Here is a 24401-nt window from a genome sequence, read left to right as displayed (position 1 = left end):
AATGGGCTTCCACGGTCTGTCTCTCCTTATACATAAGGGAGGCACTTCAGATGTCCCCAGGTCCTGCTGCTACTAAAGAGTTACAAGGCCATCCATGTTAAGGAGCACAGTAAATCATACTATAGCGAACAAGTCTGTCCCAAACACTGGGGAAGATACGCACAGCAACTTCACACATTCCAAGTCAACTCTTAAAGTTAATGTGACAATAACACTGTCACTGAGACTCATACAGAAGTGTTACCATGGTAGGTGACTTTCACTACAACCACTCAACTGTTGGAACATCTGTCTCCATGGTGATACAGTTTCAACTCAAACAGTGACTCATCCTTAAGCTAAACAATGTATGGTCATAACGTCATTCCTCTCCTCTTTCTCACACTGCTGCCAGTGAAACGGGGAACCCCACTAAATATTTAAAAGGTGATTACTCATATGGGCCAGTTTGTGATCCTGATGCATAGAGACAGAGATAACCAGAGGGAAAAGTCTGAAGTCTCTCCCATGCAGATACATTTGACAGATTCACTATATCCTCTGGCTAACACCCCTTTACACTCCTTTAAATAATGTCCAATCCCTCGCTCTCTCTCCCCTAACATCCTTTTCCTGCACTCTGCCAATCGGAGGAAGAGAGACAGAGGCGAGGTGATAAGAACATTAGAATTCCAGTGACCTGCCAACTTGCCAAGAGAAATGGGGCTGCTTCCTCAACAGCCCGGCTGGTGTGTGTGTGTGTGTGTGTGTGTGTGTGTGTGTGTGCGTGCGCGCGGCATTTGTGTTTGTGTGTATTTGTGTGTGTGGTGGTGGGGGGGATCCTAACAGTACCTCCAGCCTGAGGGCCTGAGAGAGAAGAGAGACGCACAGCCAGGCTCATTGTTCCAGAGCCTGCGACCTTTCCATAGGGAACTGGCTGGTGGGTGGGAGGCTCATTTCCGAGGATTGTTGGAGGGCTTTGAAAACTTCAGAAGGAGGGGAGATAGGGTGTGAGTGCATCTGTGTGTGCGAGTATGTGTATGTGAGTGAGGGGAACAGGGGGAGGGGACTCTGAGCCTGGGGAGGAGGAGGGTGATTTTTGGAGATGGGGCGGGGTATTTCCAAAACCAACTCTTTAAAAACAAATAGCAGTCCCGGAGAGGCCTCAGATACTTTTGGCAGCTAGCTAGCGTGGATAGATCAGGACCAGGCAGGGAAGCAGACATGACAGCCTTCGGGGAACTGATGCTGCTGGTGCTGGGGCTGATGGTGACGGCTCACTGTGAGGTTAGGGCTAGAGACCCTGAGGTGGAGGAAGAGGACAAAGACCTGCCTGTGGAGAGAGGAGGCTGGGATACCCAGGGGGTGGGTGTCCACCCTGGACCTGGGGAGTTTGACATCCCCCACCAGAGGAATGGACACCATGGCCACAGACCTGATGTCCCTGGCTCTGCCCACCACCCCGTGGGGCACGGACCACATGGGCAACCCCATCAGGCTGGTCCTGGACAACACCCCCTGGGTCTGCTGCCCAAGGAGACAGCACCTCCACCAGGAGAAGGAGGGAGCTACCCAGCCCGCACCGGGTAAGTGTTTGTTCACAGTAGCGAGCCACCTCTCAGCTGATAGGCAGCCTGTGCAGACAAGTATCTATAGGAGTAGAAAAACACACCACCTGTGGATCGACAAACACACACATGCACTTTCACAGCATGCACATCAAACAGAACATTAAATGTTTGGTCTACCAGCATGTATGTAATAGCAGCTACCACCCAGGTTGAGAACCTGGAGCAGCTCACAAATGCCTAGAAATACGGCTTTTATGAGGGATGGGTTTCAAATGGGGGTGTCTTCCTGCAGGCTTTTTCCCTCTCAGCACATTCAACTCTTTCCGACCTCTCCTATGTGGAAACATTTGTTATCTCTTTAATCTTCCTATGCAATCAGCACGAAGCTTGAGCTGATGGGGAAACTAAACAAAGGCAAAGTGTTTTAGCAAACATTTATGTGCCCTCAGCAGAATGAGTCTGTACACAAACTGCAATGGTTTCACTGGCTCGGTGTGTCATAAATAGGCTGAAATGGTTTTCCTCTCTATATGGCCAAGTTATCATTACCCAAGCCTAATCAATAGTAATGCATCTTAATTGCAGAGAAAGCCATAAGAGAGCCATAGGTTTCCTGTACTTTGTGCTCGAAGCCCAAGCTGCTGGCAGAGCCCGATCTTTGCTCCAGACGGTTACTGGACACCGTCATTATTCTAACCCAGATACATACATTACACCCCAAATTGCCTGATCCCCCGATAATGTGCTCCCTGAGGAGCTAGCCCAAACAGCCAGCGATTAGCCCTCCTTAAGAGCAGCCACTTAAACGTTTACTTAACGATGTTATTCAAAGAATACCTTATTTTTCTTGTGTGTCACCCCCATTACTGTAATGGAGTGCAGGTTTGGGCCGGGAAGCGTGCGGTTGTGACCTGTGATATCTCTGATGGACAATTTTCATTGGAGGCTCTTGTGGCGGAGGAGGCTGGGGGTCAATGGGAGGTTCACCTTGTGAAGAGAGGTATATTCAGTCAGTGTGTGAAGAGCTCTTACTCTGCAATGTAAAAAGTATACTGTCTTTTGCTACCTCTGAATTCAACCCAGGTTCATGGTTAGAATGGATATGTGAAAGGTATTCAGGCGAGTCCTTCCTCTTCATTGTTAAAAAATCTATGCACTTCGGCCTTGGAGTCTGTAAAGGGAAAACACATTGGTTGTTAAGAATAGAAAAAACATTTTTCTGCAAACTTCAATTTGTCAGTAACTGAATACTCCTTACATCTAAAGAGCACTGACTATGCAAAGGAAAACATGTTTATTCTTCTTCTTTTCAAAATGTATTTTTGTTACAAACTTCTATTTGTCCTCCAAGAGTGTCTGAGTACCTTTAGCATATGAATAACACTGACTAACAGGTCAGATATCTCAGTTTATTTTAGTGCTGAATGGTTTTCAGTACAGTGTTTTTGGCATGTTTTCATCCCCAGGATGTAGCAGCTCCAGTTGTTTTTGGTGTGTAGGGTCTAGGTGATGTGTGTGTGTGTGTGTGTGTGTGTGTGTGTGTGTGTGTGTGTGTGTGTGCTACGGTGCTAGGATAATTCCCTCCGGTGGTGCAGACATTGTGCTGCTGGGTCTGAGGATGTTCCATTCTACACGCTGCTGGACCCAGGTATGGAACAACGCGTGTGTTAGAACCCAGGGGGTGGGCGATGAATGTGGATATACGAGGGGCGTTGGGATGGACGGCTCACGGCTGACCTGAGGCTTTGGGCCATTGGTACGCATGGGGAGCTCTGAAAGGCCACTGACAGGGAGGGAATGTATTGTAGACCTGTGGACTACTACATTGTAGCTAGCAAACAGAACAGAACTATGTGGAAGCAAAGTGGAGCAGGCCCAGACAACAGGCTAAACAACTCAATACAAGAAGCCATGAACAAGGCAAGTATGAGGGAGGAGTAGTTAACTGCTTAAGCTGTTTTAATTAATTCTGCTCATATATTTGAATGCAACATGGTACATCCATCACACACTAGAGTGCACTATCTGTAGCATCATTGCTAATGGCAATGCATAATTAACTGTCCTTTTACGACTATCATATTTAATAAATGTCTTTCATTACGCACTATCATTACAATCAACATAATAGGAAGAAATGCTAAAAGAATGAAATCAAGACATGTCCAAGTCTAAAGCCTGGCCCTCCTGCTGGGGTCCATAGAGGGGTTCTGAGGCTGTACTGTCCCCCCTCGCGGGAGGCTCTGCTGCGGCCTCCGCTGATTACATCTCCCAGCTCCAGCTTCCAGAGCGGAAACTCCGTCTCATCCGCTCCCTTCCTATCCCTCAGCGGCCCGTCTCGGACCCCTCGGAAAAAGGGCATTCCGATCCACCACCAATGAAGCAGGAATGGCTGCGTGTCTAGAATGGATGTGTGGCAAATTCTGCTTGTTGATGCTATGCTCACTTCACCCTCACTCTCTGACTCACTGTCATAAAATATGGCCTAAGGGAATCAGCTTTGATTCTCAGTGTGCTTGGCCTCGGCCACTCTGCCAGTGGTATTGTCACAAAGGCCTTTTGTGTACAGTAGGGTTTCAGAGTCCATGTCGACTCAATGGCTAACAGGGCCCCCATACTCATCTGGTTATATTCTCTTTTGTTTCTGAATCAACATCATCTGCAGCAGTCAGGGTCCACACTTTGAACACTTTCCGACACAATGTGGCTTTTCTTGAACTAAATAAAAAATAAAAAAGGCCACAGCGCAGCATAAAGGGGACAGTGTTATCCAGGCCAGCTGTACTGTATAAGCAACAAGCAAATAGGAGTCTGGGCTTTGAAACCAAAAACAAAGCTCTTCTGTTAGTATTAGTTCTTCATTTATCTTGCAAATGGAGTATCTGGGTCTGGTATTGTTAGTGCTATAAAAAAATCTGATTTAGCTTTATGACATGACTCTTCAACCTTGAACAAAGACTACAGAGCCTCTTAGCTAACTTGGTTAGCCCTGTTTGGCAACCTCGGCTCTCCTCCCAGCCAGAGGCCTAATCAAGCCCATTGACCTCCATTATTAGACTGTGGGAGAGGCCAGTGTCGCAGTGTGAACACAGCTCTAGTATCATATCACCATGATAGAGAAACGCACCACCAAAGCTGTATGACAGAGCTGTGTGAGGGTTTGCCAAATGTATTTGCTGTAGAAAGTGACTGGGGATAAGGATTCGGGATTCTCACATCTTCCCCAATGTGTGTATGTTGTGTGTGTTGTCTGTGTTTGTGTGTGTGCGCATGTGGATACCCGTGGGTATGCTGCGTGGCAGAGTGTCCCAGGATGGAGTAGGTTACGATGTATGAGAGCGTCAGACACTTCCTTCCTGGTCAAAGCCAGAGATGGGAGCCGTAGGCCTACAGGAGGTAATTACACAGCTATTGTGCTCTCCCAGGGATGGCCCTCAATGATGTCACAGCAGACCAAGAGGAAGTGACATGGGGCAGCTCTGACTCTGCCAAGCGAGTAGCACGGCGGTGGGGTTGAGCATGGAAGGACCAAATATTGTAGATGTCAAGAGGTCATTGACAAATTGGAATTCACATTGAGAAATGGGAATTTCCAGTGAAAATGTTCAACTTTTCAACCAAGCAGTGTGGGGGAACCCTAATTCCTAGAATTTTGTGAACCACATTGCCACTGCTGGGGGCTGGTAAGAATCCAGTATGTACTTTTTTATCTGCCAGAAAGTGAGTGCACATTTCACTTGTGATGACAGGAAGAGCAGGGGCCGCCAGACCGCAATGTTCCCATATTGTAAAAATTGCATAATATTGTTCTATTGTGAAATTTCGAAGACGAGCTCAAGTGCAGAACACAGTTTGTGACACACTAGAGGCCAAATCAAACTGTACGGGGGTAAATAGTCAAAGTATCAGTGACCCTCTAGTCATTTCACCAAACATTCCACACTCTGAGTTTACATTCAGTCCTGTTGAACGAGGATATTGCTCAATATTTTTTCTGTTTGGTATTGGAAGGGAAAAATTATCCTTGTATTTGCTTTCTTATGGCAATCCTCATGTACTGAACATTTGTTAGACTAGCTTTTTTGTTGTGGCACTGTTTAGTCTGTGTAGGGATGAACACTGTGGAAGAGCTGGAGACTGTTAGAGGGGGTCAAGAGACCGTGTTCTCTCAGTTTATGAAATTTGAGATGAGTGCTGGGTTGTGTTGTGACACCCCTCCCCACTAACTCTTTATTCAGCATGAGTTCCCTCTTACAGAGCGCATGCATTTGTAGCTAACTGGGCCAAGAGAAAGACAGGCTTGGATCGGAGTGAGGGAAAAGGTGAACCCTCTTGTTCTCCTCATCAGTAAAGGTCAAATGTCTCCGGTCTACACATTCTCAGTCTCTGCAGTATAGAGTAAGTCTCAAACAAGCCGTGGTGGTACGTGTGTCTGTGCAATACGTGAAGGACTTTGGCCACACTCCAATATCAGGGCCACAATGATGCGGTCACTTGCTTGTTAACCACCTGTTGTCTTGGAAACAGATTAAGGACTTTGGTTTAATCCTCTCCACTCCTCTGCAGCTGCCCCCCTGAAGCTTCAAGGGTCTTTGTTTGGTCTGGCCTGGACACAGAGGTGGTGGATTGGAGAGCCAATGACACACTCATGTTGAGGATCTTCCAATACAGGGTCCTGTGAGTCGTACGGCCTGTACCATGACTGAGGAACAGAGAGGGGGGATAACGCTGAGAATACATAACTATGTCTAGAAGTTCTTCTTAACCTTGAATGGTTGAGCTAGGTCAGATAGAGCTTGTCCTATTTAGGAAACACTCACAGTCAAACACACATAAACACACACATGAAGAGTTCATTAACCCTTGACCGGCATCCCCTCCATACAATGCTACAGACCACAGTGGAAGGGAGTGGTTTGGCAAAACATAACAGCCACTTCACCTTGCCTTTCCATCCACATGGGGTCTCTGAGTCACAGGTTCAGCAAGGTGAGCCAGAAAAAACACTAAACACCAGATCTGATGTGTCACACTAACCGCTCCCCCCACCACATGCATCAGTTTGAGGGGCCCCGGGCCGCCTGCTCGCCTGGTGTTTACAGTCAACGCTTTCCCTCGTTGATGACCTCACGTCTGATCGTGTCCTGATTGCGAGGGACAAGGGGGCGTGGGGTTTGTCTCAGACAGGGCCACCCAGGAGCAGTGAAATCCATCCCCCCTCCACACCTGTTTCACCTGGGTCAGGGGCTGGTGGTGAGATGACCCCTGCTGTGATGTAGACTGACCCCTGGCTATCCTTCATCTTCTCCAATGGGCTGTTTGGACAGTCTGGGTCTGGAACAGGTTAGCACAGCTCAGTGCAGTGCTGTGCTGGTTAGGGAGGGTCAGAAGGGGAGAGCCGCTGTAGCAAATGAAGGTCATGGGGTTCAAATGGAATATGATGGCATAAGTCTCCAGAAACTGAGATAGATAAATACCTGTGGAATTCATTGAAATCAAACAATTCTGCTGGAAAATAAAAGTGAATACAATTTCCCTGATTAGATATGCAGACAGCAGTGTGAAGGTCCTGAAAAGAAAGCCAGCCTATAGATGCCTTTGGCCAGTCATTAGGTGCTACGTACAGTTGAAGTCAGAAGTTTACATACACTTAGGTTGGAGTTAATAAAACTTGTTTTTCAACCACTCCACAAATTTCTTGTTAACAAACTATAGTTTTGGCAAGTCGGTTAGGACATCTACTTTGTGCATGACACAAGTAATTTATCCAACAATTGTTTACAGACAGATTATTTCACTTATAATTCACTGTATCACAATTCCAGTGGATCAGAAGTTTACATACACTAAGTTGACTTTGCCTTTAAACAGCTTGGAAAATTCCAGAAAATGATGTCATGGCTTTAGAAGCTTCTGATAGGCTAATTGACATCATTTGAGTCAATTGGAGGTGTACCTGTGGATGTATTTCAAGGCCTACCTTCAAACTCAGAGCCTCTTTGCTTGACATTATGGGAAAATCAAAAGAAATCAGCCAAGACCTCAGAAAGAAAATTGTTGGCCTCCACAAGTCTGGTTCATCCTTGGGAGCAATTTCCAAATGCCTCAAGATACCACGTTCATCTGTACAAAAAAAGTATGCAAGTATAAACACCAAGGGACCACGCAGCCGCCATACCGCTCAGGAAGGAAACGCGTTCTGTCTCCTAGAGATGAACGTACTTTGGTGCGAAAAATGCAAATCAAGCCCAGAACAACAGCAAAGGACCTTGTGAAGATGCTGGAGGAAACAGGTACAAAAGTATCTATATCCACAGTAATACGAGTCCTATGTCAACATAACCTGAAAGGCCGCTCAGCAAGGAAGAAGCCACTGCTCCAAAACTGCCATAAAAAAGCCAGACTACAGTTTGCAACTGCACATGGGGACAAAGATCGTACTTTTTTGAGAAATGTCCTTTGGTCTGATGAAACAGAAATTGAACTGTTTGGCCATAATGACCATCGTTATGTTTGGAGGAAAAAGGGGGATGCTTGCAAGCCGAAGAACACCATCCCAACCGTAAAGCATGGGGGTGGCAGCATCATGCTATGGGGGTGGCTTTGCTGCAGGAGGGACTGGTGCACTTCACAAAATGTATGGCATCATGAGGAAGGAAAATTATGTGGATATATATTGAAGCAACATCTCAAGACATCAGTCAGGAAGTTAAAGCTTGGTCGCAAATGGGTCTTCAAAATGGACAATGATCCCAAGCATACTTCCAAAGTTGTGGTAAAATGGCTTAAGGACAACAAAGTCAATGTATTGGAGTGGCCATCACAAAGCCCTGACCTCAATCCTATAGAAAATGTGTGGGCAGAACTGAAAAAGCGTGTGCAATCAAGGAGGCCTACAAACCTGACTCAGTTACACCATCTCTGTCAGGAGGAATGGACCAAAATTCACCCAACTTATTGTGGGAAGCTTGTGAAAGGCTACCCAAAACATTTGACCCAGTTAAACAACTTAAAGGCAATGCTACCAAATACTAATTGAGTGTATGTAAACTTCTGACCCACTGGGAATGTGATGAAATAAATAAAAGCTGAAATAAATCATTCTCTCTACTATTATCCTGACATTTCACATTCTTAAAATAAAGTGGTGATCCTAACTGACCTAAGACAGGGAATTTTTACTAGGATTAAATGTCAGGAATTGTGAAAAAACTGAGTTGAAATGTATTTGGCTAAGGTGTATGTGAACTTCCGTCTTCAACTGTATGTGCTGAGAAGGTAGAGTTGGAAGCAGGGAATCATTATTTCAGCGCTACCCTTGGGAGGAACCAGGTGGGTGAGTCACCATGCCAGGCCTGAGAACTGAAGCTGGCAGTAAAAGGCCCATTAGTAATGGGGGGTAGATAGGGGTCAGGAGGGTGACTGCACTGGGAGCGATAAGACAACTCAACGACAAAGCAACTGTAAAAAAGAAAAATATTTGGGAAACGTCTTTTGAAATGTATGCCACCGAAACACACAAACAATACGTGCTTCAAGAGTCCAACAGCACCCAAATAAGGTTGGATGAAAAGGCAGATGTTGCTGAATGGATTTTTATTTTGGGCCCTGTTAACTCTAAATCAAGATAAATGAAAATGAACACTATGCATTATGACTGTTAAGTTATGGGAAAGTCCAGTGGTCAGTATCTGGAGAGGATGTTATGTTTGTAGCCCTGACCTGTAGAAACAGGAAGGATAACCACAGAATTGCAAACAAGCAAACTGTGAGACAGCAGCAGTAGCCGTTAAGACAGAGAGAGCTGTAAGCCCAGGAGGAAGACAGACTGACCTTCACCCCTCAGCTGTCTCCCAGTTTCCTGTTTCATTACACATACACTACCCTTCAAAAGTTTGGGGTCACTTAGAAAGGTCCTTGTTTTTCAAAAGAAAAGCAATTTTTTTGTCCATTAAAATAACATCAAATTGATCAGAAATACAGTGTAGACATTGTTAATGTTGTAAATGGCTATTGTTGCTGGAAACGGCTGATTTTTAATTGAATATCTACATAGGCGTACAGAGGACCATTATCAGCAACCATCAGTCCTGTGTTCCAATGGCACGTTGTGTTTGCTAATCCAAGTTTATCATTTTAAAAGGTTAATTGATCATTATAAAACCCTTTTGCAATTATGTTAGCACAGCTGAAAACTGTAGTGCTGATTAAAGAAGCAATAAACTCGCCTTCTTGAGACTAGTTGAGTATCTGGAGCATCAGCAATTGTGGGTTCGATTACAGGCTCAAAACGGCCAGAAATCGTCAGTCTATTCTTGTTCTGAGAAATGAAGGCTATTCCATGCGAGAAATTGCCAATAAACTGAAGATCTCGTACAACGCTGTGTACTACTCCCTTCACAGAACAGCGCAAACTGGCTCTAACCAGAATAGAAAGAGGAGTGGGAGGCCCCGGTGCACAACTGAGCAAGAGGACAAATACATTAGAGTGTCTAGTTTGAGAAACAGACGCCTCACAGGTCCTCAAATGGCAGCTTCATTAAATAGTACCCGCAAAACACCAGTCTCAAAGTCAACAGTGAAGAGGCGACTCCGGGATGCTGACCTTCTAGGCAGAGTTGCAAAGAAAAAGCCATATCTCAGACTGGCCAATAAAAAGAAAATATTAAGATGGGCAAAAGAACACAGACACTGGACAGAGGAAGATTGGAAAAAAGTGTCATGGACAGACGAATTGAAGTTTGAGGTGTTCGGATCACAAAGAACAACAATTGTGAGACACAGACCAAATGAAAAGATGCTGGAGGAGTGCTTGATGCCATCTGTCAAGCATGGTGGAGGCAATGTGATGGTCTGGGGGTGCTTTGGTGGAGGTAAAGTGGGAGATTTGAACAGGGTAAAAGGGATCTTGAAGAAGGAAGGCTATCACTCCATTTTGCAACGCCATGCCATACCCTGTGGACTGCGCTTGATTGGAGCCAATTTCCTCCTACAACAGGACAATGACCCAAAGCACAGCTCCAAGCTATGCAAGAACTATTTAGGGAAAAAGTAGTCAGCTGGTATTCTGTCTATAATGGAGTGGCCAGCACAGTCACCGGATCTCAACCCTATTGAGCTGTTGTGGGAGCAGCTTGACCGTATGGTACGTAAGAAGTGCCCATCAAGCCAATCAAACTTGTGGGAGGTACTTCAGGAAGCATGGGGTGAAATCTCTTCAGATTACCTCAACAAATTGACAACTAGAATGCCAAAGGTCTGCAAGGCTGTAACTGCTGCAAATGGAGGATTCTTTGACGAAAGCAAATTTTGAAGGACACAATTATTATTTCAATAAAAAAATCATTATTTCTAACCTTGTCAATGACTACATTTCCTATTCATTTTGCTATATTTCCTATCCAAATTCATTTCATGTATGTTTTCATGGAAAACAAGGACATTTCTAAGTGACCCCAAACTTTTGAACGGTAGTGTAGATATTGCACAGTATCAAAGGAATGACGCTGTATGCTTGTGTCCTCTTCCAGAAACTGGTGTGCATTCGTGCACCGCCGCATTGAAACCATGGCTGTATCCTGTGGCAAAGAACAGTACACCATCAAGTCCCAGAGCCCCTGTCCCAATGGCACGCCTGACTGCCAACTTGTCATGTGAGTTCAGCCCACTGTGCATTCAAACGTCAACTTCAACCACATGTTAACAGTACACTGCATTACATTACAGATTGACAATGCACACTCAAATCCCCTTGCATTGCACATTGCTCAATGCAGCATTCTCATATAATAACAATAATAATATCTTATTTACGATCCATCAGTTCAATTTCAGGCGAAAACCAATGTGTGTGTGTGTGTGTGTTTGTAACCTTGTTTTCTGTGTGTTTAGGTACAAGCTCTCTACCCGGCCAGTGTACAGAGAGAAGCAAAAGATCTTCACAGCCCTGTTGTGGAGGTGCTGCCCAGGACATGGAGGGGAGAACTGTGAGGAAACAGGTACTGAAACAGAGCTAGACACAACTGATACACACATGCTGTATACTGTAGGCCCCTATAAGTCAATGAGCATCAAAACGGTTGAGTGTTAGTAATTGCATTTTGGCATAAGAAGTAACCTTACGGTGCAATATGCCTCCACTGGCCTACTCTAGACGTTCTCCTGGATTACTTGATGAGTTTGGCTCGGACTCTTTTTACTAATAGTATGATTTAGGGTCTTTTCGTTCAGCGACAAATCTCGAGTAGATTTCCTGTGTGTGAAATGGCCCTTAATTCGGCGAGAGAGACCGGCTGAGAAAATCATGTGTTTACGAAAGCTGGTGGAACCAATAAAAGTAACATCCTCTCCCTGCGCTCCTGCTCTCCTCTCGCTTCCTCTTTCTCTCTCCCTCCCTCTATTCCTCAGTGGCTGATGGCCATGTGTCTGACCCGGCGGACCCTACGTTGGCAGGACGACCACATCCAGGAGACACTGAGCCTCACCACACAGGTAGGTCTGCTCATCTGACCCGTCTGTTTACATGTTGGGGGGGGGGGGGGGGGGGTGACTGGGTGAGCTGGCCTTCAATCAAACGCCCCGTGCCGCCCTCTCTGACTCAAACAAACTGAACAAACCGAGGAAACGGCAGTGGGCCAGGAGAACAAGCATTTGTGTAAAAGCTATAGCAGGCTGTGGGAAGTTCGTCACCTCCCAGGGGAGGGAGGAAAGGGTGTGTGACAATTCTCAAGGCATCAAGCTAGGCTGTAGAGGGGGTGTGACCATATCCCACCCCACACATGTAGCTAGGAGCCCAAACACACCGAGTCACCCGTACACAAACACATATGCAGGCATGCAGAAAAAATACTGAAAACAGGCAGGAGCTGAGACACTAAAAATAACCCTCTGCCCTTTTAGGCCAGTTCTAGGCCAAGATAAAGACGTAAAGTTCCCTGTTATCGGCTGGTCCGCTCTCAGTCCCTCCACGCCCCTCATTGAGAGGGCTTCCTAAACCGCAAAGGTCTCATATAATTAATTCTTCACGACTACTGGAGTCCAGTAGCTATTATGTTACACACACTAATCAAGCACACACACAGGGTTGGCTGAAGTTGGGTCAGAAGTGGGGGACAGAGAGCTCACCCAAGGCTATGGTTCTCATGGTCAGGGGAGAGACACACAGCTTCTACTCTGTGCTACTGTGTTGAATGAAAGCCTCTCCTAACATACCATCTATCTGTCTGTTATCGGTCTGTCTAGGTGCACAGTCTAGACTCACCCACCAGGCTGAGAGGGAGCAGAATGACTTCCAGGTGTCGGAGAATCCTCTGTACGAACCCCATGCCTCAGAGGCTGACAACAACAACACACACACAGAGTCCCCCTCATTCCCTCGACAGGCCCAGGAGCACATCCCTCACCATGGCTACGACCACCCCCACAACCCTTACCCCAACCACCACCAGCGGGACTTCAACCATGGAGGTAAGTTGGGACCCTAGAATCACTAGTACTGTACTAACATCATGTTAATTCACACTGGGAAAAAGTTAGGATGCCAGGATTGTGACTGTGCTTCAGGAGGTAATCAAGGCCATGAAAAGGAGACAGGGTAATCATCAACGCCCCTAAACCCATCTATCAACCTCTGAGATCCTCATGCAAAGACACATATTGGACACACATACTCACTCACTACTCATAGTCAATAAAAACAACTGTGAGGAATGGGCCATTGTTAATACAATGTTAATGTTTATACAAAATGTTAATACACTGACAGTGAAGTACTCCTATTTCTCTAAGCTCCTGTCTGGCACGTTAACACTCCCAGCTGTTATTTATGCACTACTGTCTGGTCAACTACCTGTCTCATCCACATCCTCTGAGAGAATCGACAGGCTTTAGACAAGTGCAGTAAATAACCCACAGTTGACTGGGGGAAGGCATGACCAGGGAAAATATACGTATGGGGAGCATTTCCACAACTCCATCCCTCCGCAGTGACACCTCCAGTTTAGTGCCCCCCCCCCCCCCACCCCCCACCCCCTTTATACTCATTACAGCTTCCTTCTCAGGAAATCCTCTCTTTCTTCTGTAAAAAATGCCCCCCCAATACATTGTGTGTGGATGATGTAATCTGCAGTGGGATGGTGATAAAGGAGCCTAATATAGTGTGAGGTCTCATATTATAGCCACACACAGTCAGTGGTGGAAAAAGTACCCAATTGTCATACTTGAGTAAAAGTAAAGATACCTTAATAGAAAATGACTCAAGTAAAAGTGAAAGTCACCCAGTAAAATCCTACTTGAGTAAAAGTCTAAAAGTATTTGGTGTTAAATATACTTAAGTATCAAAAGTAAAAGTAAAAGTATAAATCATTTCAAATTGCTTTTATTAAGCAAACCAGACGGCACCATTTTCTTGTTTTTTTAATTTACAGATAGCCAGGGGCACGCTCCAACACTCACACTGTTTAGTGAGTCCGCCAGATCAGAGGCAGTAGGGATGACCAGGGATGTTCTCTTGATAAGTGTGTGAATTAGACCATTTTCCTGTCCTGCTAAGCATTCAAAATGTAACGAGTACTTTTGGGTGTCAGGGAAAATGTATGGAGTAAAAAGTACCCTATTTTCTTTAGGAATATATTAAAGTAAAAGCAAAAGTTGTCAAAAATATAAATAGTAAAGTAAAGTACAGATACCCCAAAAAAGTAGTACTTTAAAGTATTTTTACTTAAGTTCTTTACACCACTGCACAAAGTGAGGGGTGTCATAGTTTTTGCTGTTGTGGTACATTCTCACTTCCTGTGACATATTTGGGAAAGACTCAACAAGCTAAGGCCATGACGTAAAGTCTGGATGAACAAATTACTGATCAGACTTCCATCAAGTCAGACTAAAGACAATCGGCCTACATGTTATTGTTCAAGTTTCTTTTTAGAATAGCAGGGAAATTAGTGAAGGGGCTAGCTAGAGTATGTCAGCCTGCACATCTATTTGAAAACACTACTTACCTACTTCTTTTGATCTGTGTGATTTTTTTAGAGAACCCAACCAACTCTTCCAACTTCGTAAAACTCTCATGGCAGGGACGACCTGATTTCCTCTCTCATTGTGACCTCACTGTATCTGACCTCTTAGTGGGACCGCATGTGGGAACAGTTTTTTTCTCCCTGAATTAATGGAGAGTCTTTCCAATGTTATTAGAAAAACAAGCCCTAAATGATGAAAGGCCCTCTGATCACATAGATCACACTTTAGAGCACAAACAGAAACAGCTTGGAGGGGGGGTCTGGACTCTTTCCAGATATAAGGGTGACAGCGTAAGAACTGTGACTGATTCCCAGGGGGCATAAATGCATAACCTCGCAAGGGGCCTGATCTTGCGAGCTTACATGAATGTTCGCTGCACAGCAGTAATCAGTCTGGTAATTATGAGGCTAATACATGTGGGTGGGGGAATTCAATGTCAGACATACACACTCACACAGACAAGCATGCGTGTACACACACACTCACACACACACACACAGACAAGCATGCGTGTACACACACACTCACACACACACACACACACACACACACACACACACACACACACACACACACACACACACACACACACACACACACACACACACACACACACACACACACACACACACACACACACTTTCTAGAATCCCTGGAGCATGTACCATTCTAAAAGGAATTGCATCCATTAGGGCCGTCTCTGGGGTACAAGAGCACTGCCATGAAGCAAACCCATCCAACAATAAATCACTGGGCTTTCTTGTAAACAAAGAGGTTCAGTCAGGAAGACCAATACATAGGGGAAATTAAATGTCCAAATATAGGTCTGAAAATGTTATTATTCCTATTTTTGGCAGCTTGGCATTTGACTTTGAAAACAATTTTGGTTGAAGATTTCTTGAGAGACAAAAGGTTCTCATACTGTTCCTAAGAACTAATGGCACAACTGATATGAATGAATGGCCTTTACAAGAGAATACATTCTAACAGGTATTGAAAATGAACCTTGCTTTGCTCCTATACACATTAATGTAGATGTACAATTGTTGAGGTGTCATTTTTTAAACATTTTAGTCATTTAGTAGACGCTCTTATCCAGAGCGACTTAGTTAGTGAGTGCATACATTCTTTTTTTCTTTTTCATACCCCTGTGGGAATCGAACCCACAACCCTGGCGTTGCAAACGCCATGCTCTACCAACTGAGCTACATCCCTGCCGGCCATTCCCTCACCTACCCTGAACGACGCTGGGCCAATTGTGCGCCGCCCCATGGGTCATCTCAGCCTTGTGCACAGTTACAAAGTGGATATGTCTAAAACTGAAAATGTGTCTTGTTCTGATGCCTTATACTGATTGACGTGAGTAAATATTGTGCTCTGACTTCCTGGTTTGTCTCCCAGATCCAATCAGGGATGAGGTGGAGGCTGTCCCTCTACTGCCCTACCAAGACTCCCAGTCTCCCCTCCCTCTGCCCCACATGATGGCCCTGCTGATGTCCCAGCTCCAGCCCATGTTGGATGGCTTCAACCGCACCTTGGAGCACCTAACCCAGGAGGTCGAGGGTCTGTCCCGGGATGTGGCTCAGCTCCGGAGCTCTCAGTGGGAGGTAGAGGAGGAGGCCATGCGCGGAGCAGGGGCTGGAGAGGGTCCCGAAGCCTTGGAGGCTAAGCTGGAGCAGCGTTTCCAAGACATCAAGGAGGTGAGGAGGGAACTGGAGAGACATAGAGCTGAGATGGCGGACAGGCTACACTCCCAGCATGCCATGCTGCACTATAACATCTCCAACTTCAAGACAGACATTGACGTCAAGATCAAACGCAACCACAAGATATTACAGGTCAGTGAATCCTCATTAATGAATCTCATGGCATGGTGATGTAACCATTTAATAATTAACAACTTTTAGACTTAGTTCCTCACTTGCGTTAGTAGCATACCCTTTTAGACTTGCAAATTATGGGCATTAAGTGAGAAAAACATTCTTCATGTCTTTCATGGCTCCCGGGTAGGTTAATCTCCGGTCCATGAATGCCACCCTGTCAGACATGAAGCTGGAGCAGGAGCGTCTGAGCTTAGTGCTCCAGAGGGACCTGACCAGCCCAGGGGCCAGGAGAGAACCCAGCCAGGTCCAGCCCAGTCAGGCCCAGCAGCCTCCAGAGGACTCAGCAGTGTGGGAGGCTATCGCCCGTCTGGACAACAAGGTCGTCAACAACACAGTGAGGGTAGATGCCCTGGTTGAAGACCTAGATATGGCCAATGACAACGTCCTGGACCTGAAGAGGGGCTTCCGAGGCCTTGAGGAGAACATTGCCCAGACGGGGAGGAACAGCCAGATCCAGTTCATGGAGACAGGCCTGGAGGTGGAGGCGGCTAAAGTAGCTGTGCTGAACCGCGTCAATGAACTGGCCAGCAACCTGACCATCCGCTCGGAGCAGCTGCAGGAGATGGAGACTGACATGGACTACCTGTACACACAGTTCTACCAGAACGTCAGCACTGCCGGAGACTGTGACTGCAAGGCATTCACCGCCTCCATCTCCCGCCTGGAGCAGGGCCTGACCAACGTCACTGAGCTGGCCAACGACAACCGGCTGGCCCTGGATGGGAGTACCGATGCTGGGTCGGAGCGCTGGGGTCCCTCTGTGGAGGACATCTACCAGGGGTTGGATCACGTCAAGGCCTCCCTGGCCTTCGAGCAAGAGAAGAGCAGAACTCTCCAACACAACGTGACTCAGCTGCTGGCCTCCGTCCTGGGCAGCCAGAGGGACGTGCTCAGCCTGCGGGAGAGCGACGAGAGGTTGGCAGCTGAGATGCGCCACCTCTCCAGCTCCTTTTCCTCTCTGTTGAAGGACGCCATCCGCCACAATGACGTGCTGGAGATGCTCCTGGGGGATGAGGTGATGGAGTTCATGGACTGGCCCCTCCACGAGCAGGAGGCCCACTCCATCACCGCGCTGCAGAAGAGGCTCCACCACATGCAGGAGCAGATCAGGGGCCAGAACCTCAGCCTCACCACCCTGCTGGAGGCCGCCCGGGCAGAGGAGGTCCCGTCCTCAGACGAGCCCTCCGTGCTGGTAGACTTGGCCTCCCGCGGGCTGAAGAGGAGGAGTGGAGACCAGAGGAGTGACCACCTCATGGACTCAGCAGCCTCTGAGGACCGGCAAGACTACTCGGACAGTGACCTGTGGAGCCTTGCGAAAGCAGTGGAGGAGCTGGGGGAGAAAGTCAACAGGCTGGAGTACAGGCCTTGCCCTGCCAGCTGCAACAACACCAAAGACAGCGCCTTTGATGATGTGAAGGCCAAAATGCAGGCGGAGGTGGCCTGGCTGAGGAAGGTTCTAGAGAATCATCTGCGGCTCTTTAAGAATGTCTTCAGTAACTCAGAAGGCCTGGCCGACTCAGAGAGCACCCTGGATCTGGACCAGCTGTGGGCCCTGATGAAGAGGAAGGAAAGGAAGAGACAGAGGAAGCACAACGACAAGAAAGTGGGGATCAAAGACCATATTGGAGAGAGAGCTAACCTTCGCAGCAGGAGGGATACATCAGGTAGGCATCAATCTATAAAAGGACAAAAACACACCATCACATATCTACAGGTAACTGCCAAAATAAAGGAAACACTTGAGTAAATGAGGGATACAAATTATATTGAAAGCAGGTGCTTCCACACATTTACATTTACATTTTAGTCATTTAGCAGACGCTCTTATCCAGAGCGACTTACAGGTGTGGTTCCTGAGTTAATTAAGCAATGAACATCCCATCATACTTTGGGTCATGTTTAAAAATGCCCAGTTCCCCATTTTTTTGGCTACCATGGCTAGAAGAGATCTCAGTGGCCTTTTCTCAACTGCATAATCCTCACGTCCTCTCCTTGCCTCCTTTTCAAAACCCATTGAAAGAGAAGGTCAGAGGGGAGGGACCTCTGGCTTTCTCATCAAAAGGGTTTTGAAAAGGAGGCGAGGAGAGAGGAGGACGTGAGCAGTACGCAATTGAGATTCTCCCAAAGACTTCGAAAGAAGGGTCTCAAAAGGAGCATAGGGGGTTAAAAGGGTGTGTGTGTGTTTGTCAGTCACCAGATCACAACCCAATTGAACACTTATGGGAGATTATGGAGCGGCGCCCGAGACAGTGTTTTCCACCTATCAACAAAACACCAAATTATGGAATTTCCCGTGGAAGAATAGTGTCGTATCCCTCCAATAGAGTTCCAAACACTTTTAGAATATATGCCAAGGCGCATTTAAGCTGTTTTTGCAGGTCAACGCCCTATTAAGACACTTTATGTTGGTGTTTCTTTTGGCAGTTACCTGTACCTCTATCATGCTGGGCCACATTTCTTTCTAACCTCCACTAAGATCAGAATGCACTTTAAACAAAGAAAGATCATTGGAGATCTATACAGTGCAACACCCTCAAGTAAGTGTTAGTAATGGGTTAAAAATAGTTGCTTAGCATTACTGAGAGAATCACCATTACCAGCAACCCTAATAGACAACACAAGACTGCCCCCTGGTGAACAAAAATGTTTTATTTCAGGCTTATAAATGGTCTAAGCATAAGTATAGTGAGTGTCTATGGCAAGGGTTCAAATGAATAGATAGCAGAGAACAGCTGATAATTCCCTGTCTCTTCTCTTTCAGTACTATCTAAGTTGAGGGACAATCCCCTGATGTTTCTGGCCAGAAGCATACAGCGCAGCAGACCAAGTGACAGTAGCCTGCTGGTGTTTGAGAACACATCCCTAAACAGTGGCCAGGCGTACTCAACTCACACTGGGGTGTTCCAAGCACCGTTAGCAGGGGTCTACCTCTTCGTGCTAACACTGAACTTTGAACCAGGCCCCTCGCTGTCTGGGCTGAGGAGAGAGAACGGGGAGCTGGCTGCCACTCTGCATCAGGACAAGATGGCATCGTATGGCCCCGTCACCAGTGTGTGTCTCCTACAGCTGCGGCAAGGAGAGGAGCTCCACCTTGAACTGTATGGGGGGACTCTGGTGACTGATGACCCTAACGACAACCTCTTCGCTGGGCTTCTCCTCCATCACACCACCTGAGGGAGCTGTGTCTGCTCTGCAGTCAGAAGAGATGTTGGACTGAGCTAAATCAATCACTAGACTGACAGCTGCTACGCCCCCCGTGTTTCAATCCCTTACATTGATATTGGGAGGAGGAGTGTATATAGAAGGTTAAGGGAGTATAAACATGTTTCCTTTGTCAAACAGTATACCACTTAAAGCGTTGCAATACAACTTCCCTGAAGTTATTGTAGGCTGTTATAAGGGAAACAGGAGCATGAGCATTCTAGACCATCAAACCATATTCTATAGAAACACTGACTGAGAATATAAGGTGGGCTCTTTAAGATATATCACATGCTCCCCTCCATGCTACCATAATACAGTGCCTTCAATGCTTTATGACTGCAACATTGCTTATACATGTTATATACAGTGCATTCTGAAAGTATTCAGACCCCTTGACTTTTCCCACTTTGTTTCGTTACAGCCTTATTCTAAAATGTTTCCATTGCTCATCCTTGAGATGTTTCAACAACTTGGAGTCCACCTGTGGTAAATTCAATTGATTTGACATGATTTCGAAAGGCACACAACTGTCTATATAAGGTCCCACAGTTGACAGTGCATGTCAGAGCAAAACCCAAGCCATGAGGTCGAAGGAATTGTCCGTAGAGCTCCGAGACAGGATTGTGTAGACGCACAGATCTGGGGAAGTGTACCAAAAAATTTCTGCAGCATTGAAGGTCCCCGAGAACACAGTGGCTTCCCTCATTCTTAATTGGAAGAAGTTTGGAAGCACCAAGATTCTTCCTAGAGCTGGCCGCCCGGCCAAACTGAGCAATCGGGGGAGAAGGGCCTTGGTCAGGGAGTTTACCAAGAACCCGATGGTCACTCTGACAGAGGTCCAGAGTTCCTCTGTGGAGATGGGAGAACCTTCCAGAAGGACAACCATCTCTGCAGCACTCCACCAATCAGGCCTTTATGGTAGAGTGGCCAGACGGAAGCCACTCCTCAGTAAAAAAAGGCACATGACAGCCCGCTTGGAGTTTGCCAAAAGGCACCTAAAAAGACTCTCAGACCATGAGAAAGAAGATTCTCTGGTCTGATGAAAACAAGATTGAACTCTTTGGCCTGAATACCAAGCGTCACATCTGGAGGAAACCTGGCACCATCCCTATGGTGAAGCATAGTGGTGGCAGCATCATGCTGTGGGGATGTTCTTCAGCAGCAGGGACTATGAGACTAGTCAGGATCGAAGGAAAGATGAACAGAGCAAAGTACAGAGAGATCCTTGATGAAAAACTGCTACAGAGCGCACAGGACCTCAGACTGGGGCGAAGGTTCACCTTCCAACCTGACAACGCAGGAGTGGCTTCGGGACAAGTCTCTGAATGTCCTTGAGTGGCCCAGCCAAAGCCCGGACTTGAACCCGTTTGAACATCTCTGGAGAGACCTCAAAATAGCTGTGCAGCGATGCTCCCCATCCAACCTGACAGAGCTTGAGATGATCTGCAGAGAAGAATGGGAGAAACTCCCCAAGTACAGGTGTGCCAAGCTTGTAGCATCATACCCAAAAAGACTCAAGGCTGTAATCACTGCCGAAGGTGCGTCAACAGAGTACTGAGTAAAGGGTCTGAATACTTATGTAAATGTGATATTTCCGTTTTTGCTTTGTCTAAAAACCTGTTTTGCTTTGTCATTATGGGGTATTGCGTGTCGATTGATGAGAGAAAAATACAATTTAATCAATTTTAGAATAAGGCTGTAACGTAACAAAATGTGGAAAAAGTCAGGGGGTCATGAATACCTTCGAATGCACTGTATAAGGACCAGGTATAGAAACAGACCATTTTCTACAAGTCACTGGCTCCATATTGACTTCAGTGAACATAAATCAATGAAGTGAAGGGACAGAGGAATTGATTGTGTGAAGAGGTGAACTCTATATTACAGTACATCAATATGCTGTATATTTCTCCTCCAGCAGATGGAAATGCTAGACACCTTACTGGTACACAGTCAAACCCACAGTTCATTGGAAGAAACAAATGTAAATAACTCAAGACCGGACCACAAAGTTGTGTAGTAAAATAAGGTTATTTACTTAAAAATGGATACATTGGACAGGCTGTATACAGAATAGTTTTCTTTCCTTGGTAAACTCATAAAGGCACCTTTTAACCAGATGCTGTACAAAAACACATTAAAGATTTACATATTAGAGATTATTCTATATGGTTTTCTTGCATGTTACAAAGAGAGGAAAACACTAGTTACTGCTTGGGTGAAGTATTTTTCTTAAATATCTACCATGTACTGTTAGCTTAATTCACAGAGAAACTGTCCTGACACACACACACACACACACACACACACACACACACACACACACACACACACACACACACACACACACACAGGATTTCAGCAGACATGCACACTTAACCAATATGTGCACACATCATGAGCGCAAACCCACAAGCACTGCTCTGCTAAAGCTATGCAAGATAGGTTGTTTTATGCATTTGTATGGACACAAGTGAAGCAAAAGCCAACATTAGACAGAAGAGACAGCAGACACAATGGGAGCAGGGACTTGGAAGAGAACGTTTGAAGAATACACTGGCCAAGACATCGATCCTATGCAAGAGGTTCAACCATCATTTATCAGGGGCACAATCTGTGACAAGGCTTCCTCGTCATCATTACACTGGCAAACAGACTGTAAAGAGGTAAGGACAGTGGTTCAGATGAGGACATTATTTAAGTTCTCACTTCAGATCTTTCCTTTTCTGTCCTGTATGAAAAGTGAAAGATCTAAATGTAGAAATGCAGTTGCTCTTGTGGTAAATGGTATTCAATGGGCTGGCTCTACCCACTGCCCTGGCCCACAGATAACATCACTAAGGAAACCTGCGGATGTGTATATATTTGCATGTGTCCTGAAACAACCTGAAGTAAACAGTCTAACTAGTTTCACTTCAGTGTTGCAATCTACTCTATGTTCACTCTGTACTTGGCCGTAATTCTGTCTCTCACACACACCTGAGGAAGCTTGATGGATCAACACAAACTTCATTGGCATTACAGCTCCAAATGTTTTTAGCACAAGTAACTGTCATTTACCATAGCATTGAGTAAGCTATATATTTGTACTTTAAGTTAGTAAAATATGGCATATTTTCCAAACTAATGTGGACTTCTTGTAAGCACTATGACAAACCTCTGACAATGGACATGGAGTACCCTAGAAGACAAACCATTACTAATCAATTGCTCAGACCCTTAGCAATGAACAAGTCTTCATTACCGCACAGTCCAATGGCCGAGCTCACATGATGTTTGGCAATATGAAAGTTGGCCACTTATAGAATATCTATCTATAACTCAGCATGGAATTAAAAGCAATAGAGAAGAGCTGGAGGGAAATTCATCTTATAATATCTATGAATGTGGACAAGACTCAATGTTTAGTGTTCTAGACTTTCCTCCCAGAAGACATACCGTATATACACAGAAAGGAACAAATATGAATTAGGGGAAAGCATAGCGACAGGACGGGACACAGATCCACTTCCTATTTACACATTTCCTTCTGAATACAATTATGCGTCAAATATTTTTTGCCCCAGACATCCTTTTCATGTCAAATGTGACAGAACATAGATTTTTTGAGAAGTTACTGATTTGAAGTTTGTTGTAGGAAGCACAGTGAGTCGTTGATTTAAGGCAAGTGGGGTCTCCCCTCTTACAATGTCCTTGGTTGTCTGGATTGCTTGTAGCTCTTGAAGCAGGTCGCGTTTGAAGCCCACTGGACGTGAATACCATTGCGGCATAGTTCTTTTTTGTTTGTAGGCACAGCATCTATCGATCAAATATATTTACATATAACTTCACATATAATGATAGTACCTTATTTCATAATTACTCTACTTAAGAGTCAAGATATATATTTCAATATGGCAGGAGAAGACTGTCCTGAAGAGAAAGAAATTGGCATAAACTGTTTACAGGCAAAAATGGAACATAATTGGCGGGTGGTGACGATTGCGAGGCCAGTGTCTGTTTGAAGTGTGGCTCTAAGGTTCCTACATCATATTACTTTCTGTCCATCAACATGTGAGCAGGAACATGGCCTCCCCCTCCTCACACCATGTCATGTTTTGGCTTTCACAGAAAGCATAAATCACAGCACGTTGCATCCTACAACCAAGAACTCCTCTGGCCAGGGAGGGAATAGGTGGGAGAGTGAACCTACACAGTTTCCTTTAGTCAAAACACACCTCTGTAGCAGCATCTGTCCGTTGTGGTTATAGAGATTCATGAGGGTTGAGGCTCAATGCCCAAGGCCCTGTGACAGGATCCTTTTCCTCCCATCCCCTTTCTCCTCCCCCGCCTCCTGAACAGAGGTGACATTCTGCATCATGACATTAGGACACACTGGGGAGTTCTGGCTCTCGGTCAGGCTGTGATGAGTATGTAGGGGTAAAATATCACATTTTGATGTCCTGTGATTCCACCATTTTGGCCAGGGTCTTCTTGACTCGTAAGATGGTGAGGCGCGAGGCGGGGTTGTGGGCCCAGCACTCAGACATCAGCTTCAGCATGGTCCTCAGACACTGTGGAGAAAACACACACCATTTTAGGAGTTGTTTTTCCTTCTGCTTACGCTACTAAATGCAAATGCATTCTCTAACACTGCTAGAATTGGATAATCACCTTTGTGTAAATGCAAAGTATATGCTCTTCAGTGTGCAGTCAAAACAATATTGCCCTGATATATCATGTCCTCGCAGTGACACAGATGTTGACA

General features: G+C 45.7%; 2 protein-coding genes across 2 annotated transcripts in view; one reads left to right on the top strand and one right to left on the bottom strand.

Annotated features, from left to right (window-relative positions):
- Positions 1-1183: 1183 nt before the first annotated feature.
- Positions 1184-21811, top strand: mmrn2a (multimerin 2a). Its single transcript, XM_084153265.1, has 8 exons — positions 1184-1565; positions 11081-11203; positions 11442-11548; positions 11958-12041; positions 12792-13016; positions 15969-16405; positions 16578-18114; positions 19212-21811. The coding sequence occupies exons 1-8, from the start codon at positions 1204-1206 to the stop codon at positions 19622-19624; spliced, it is 3288 nt and encodes a 1095-aa protein (XP_084009391.1). The 5' UTR covers positions 1184-1203; the 3' UTR covers positions 19625-21811.
- Positions 21667-24401, bottom strand: part of LOC311110710 (bone morphogenetic protein receptor type-1A-like) — a 73588-nt gene continuing 70853 nt past the window's right edge. Inside the window, exon 13 of the mRNA XM_084153267.1 lies at positions 21667-24207. Coding sequence (XP_084009393.1) covers positions 24082-24207 — 126 coding nt within the window. The 3' untranslated portion in view covers positions 21667-24081. The remainder of the gene's footprint in view (positions 24208-24401) is intronic.

Source organism: Coregonus lavaretus, assembly GCF_964263955.1.
Source record: "Coregonus lavaretus genome assembly, chromosome: 36".
NCBI classification, from domain to species: Eukaryota; Metazoa; Chordata; class Actinopteri; order Salmoniformes; family Salmonidae; genus Coregonus; species Coregonus lavaretus.
Note: the sequence above shows the minus strand (reverse complement) of the source record. Positions and strands in the feature narration are given on the sequence as shown.

Bases quoted from the DNA above. Each gene is read 5' to 3' on its own strand.
- mmrn2a (XM_084153265.1), top strand. From the start codon at position 1,204: ATGACAGCCTTCGGGGAACTGATGCTGCTGGTGCTGGGGCTGATGGTG. The intron at 1,566-11,080 runs GTAAGTGTTTGT...GTCCTCTTCCAG, and splicing joins AGCTACCCAGCCCGCACCGG to AAACTGGTGTGCATTCGTGC. The intron at 11,204-11,441 runs GTGAGTTCAGCC...CTGTGTGTTTAG, and splicing joins CCTGACTGCCAACTTGTCAT to GTACAAGCTCTCTACCCGGC.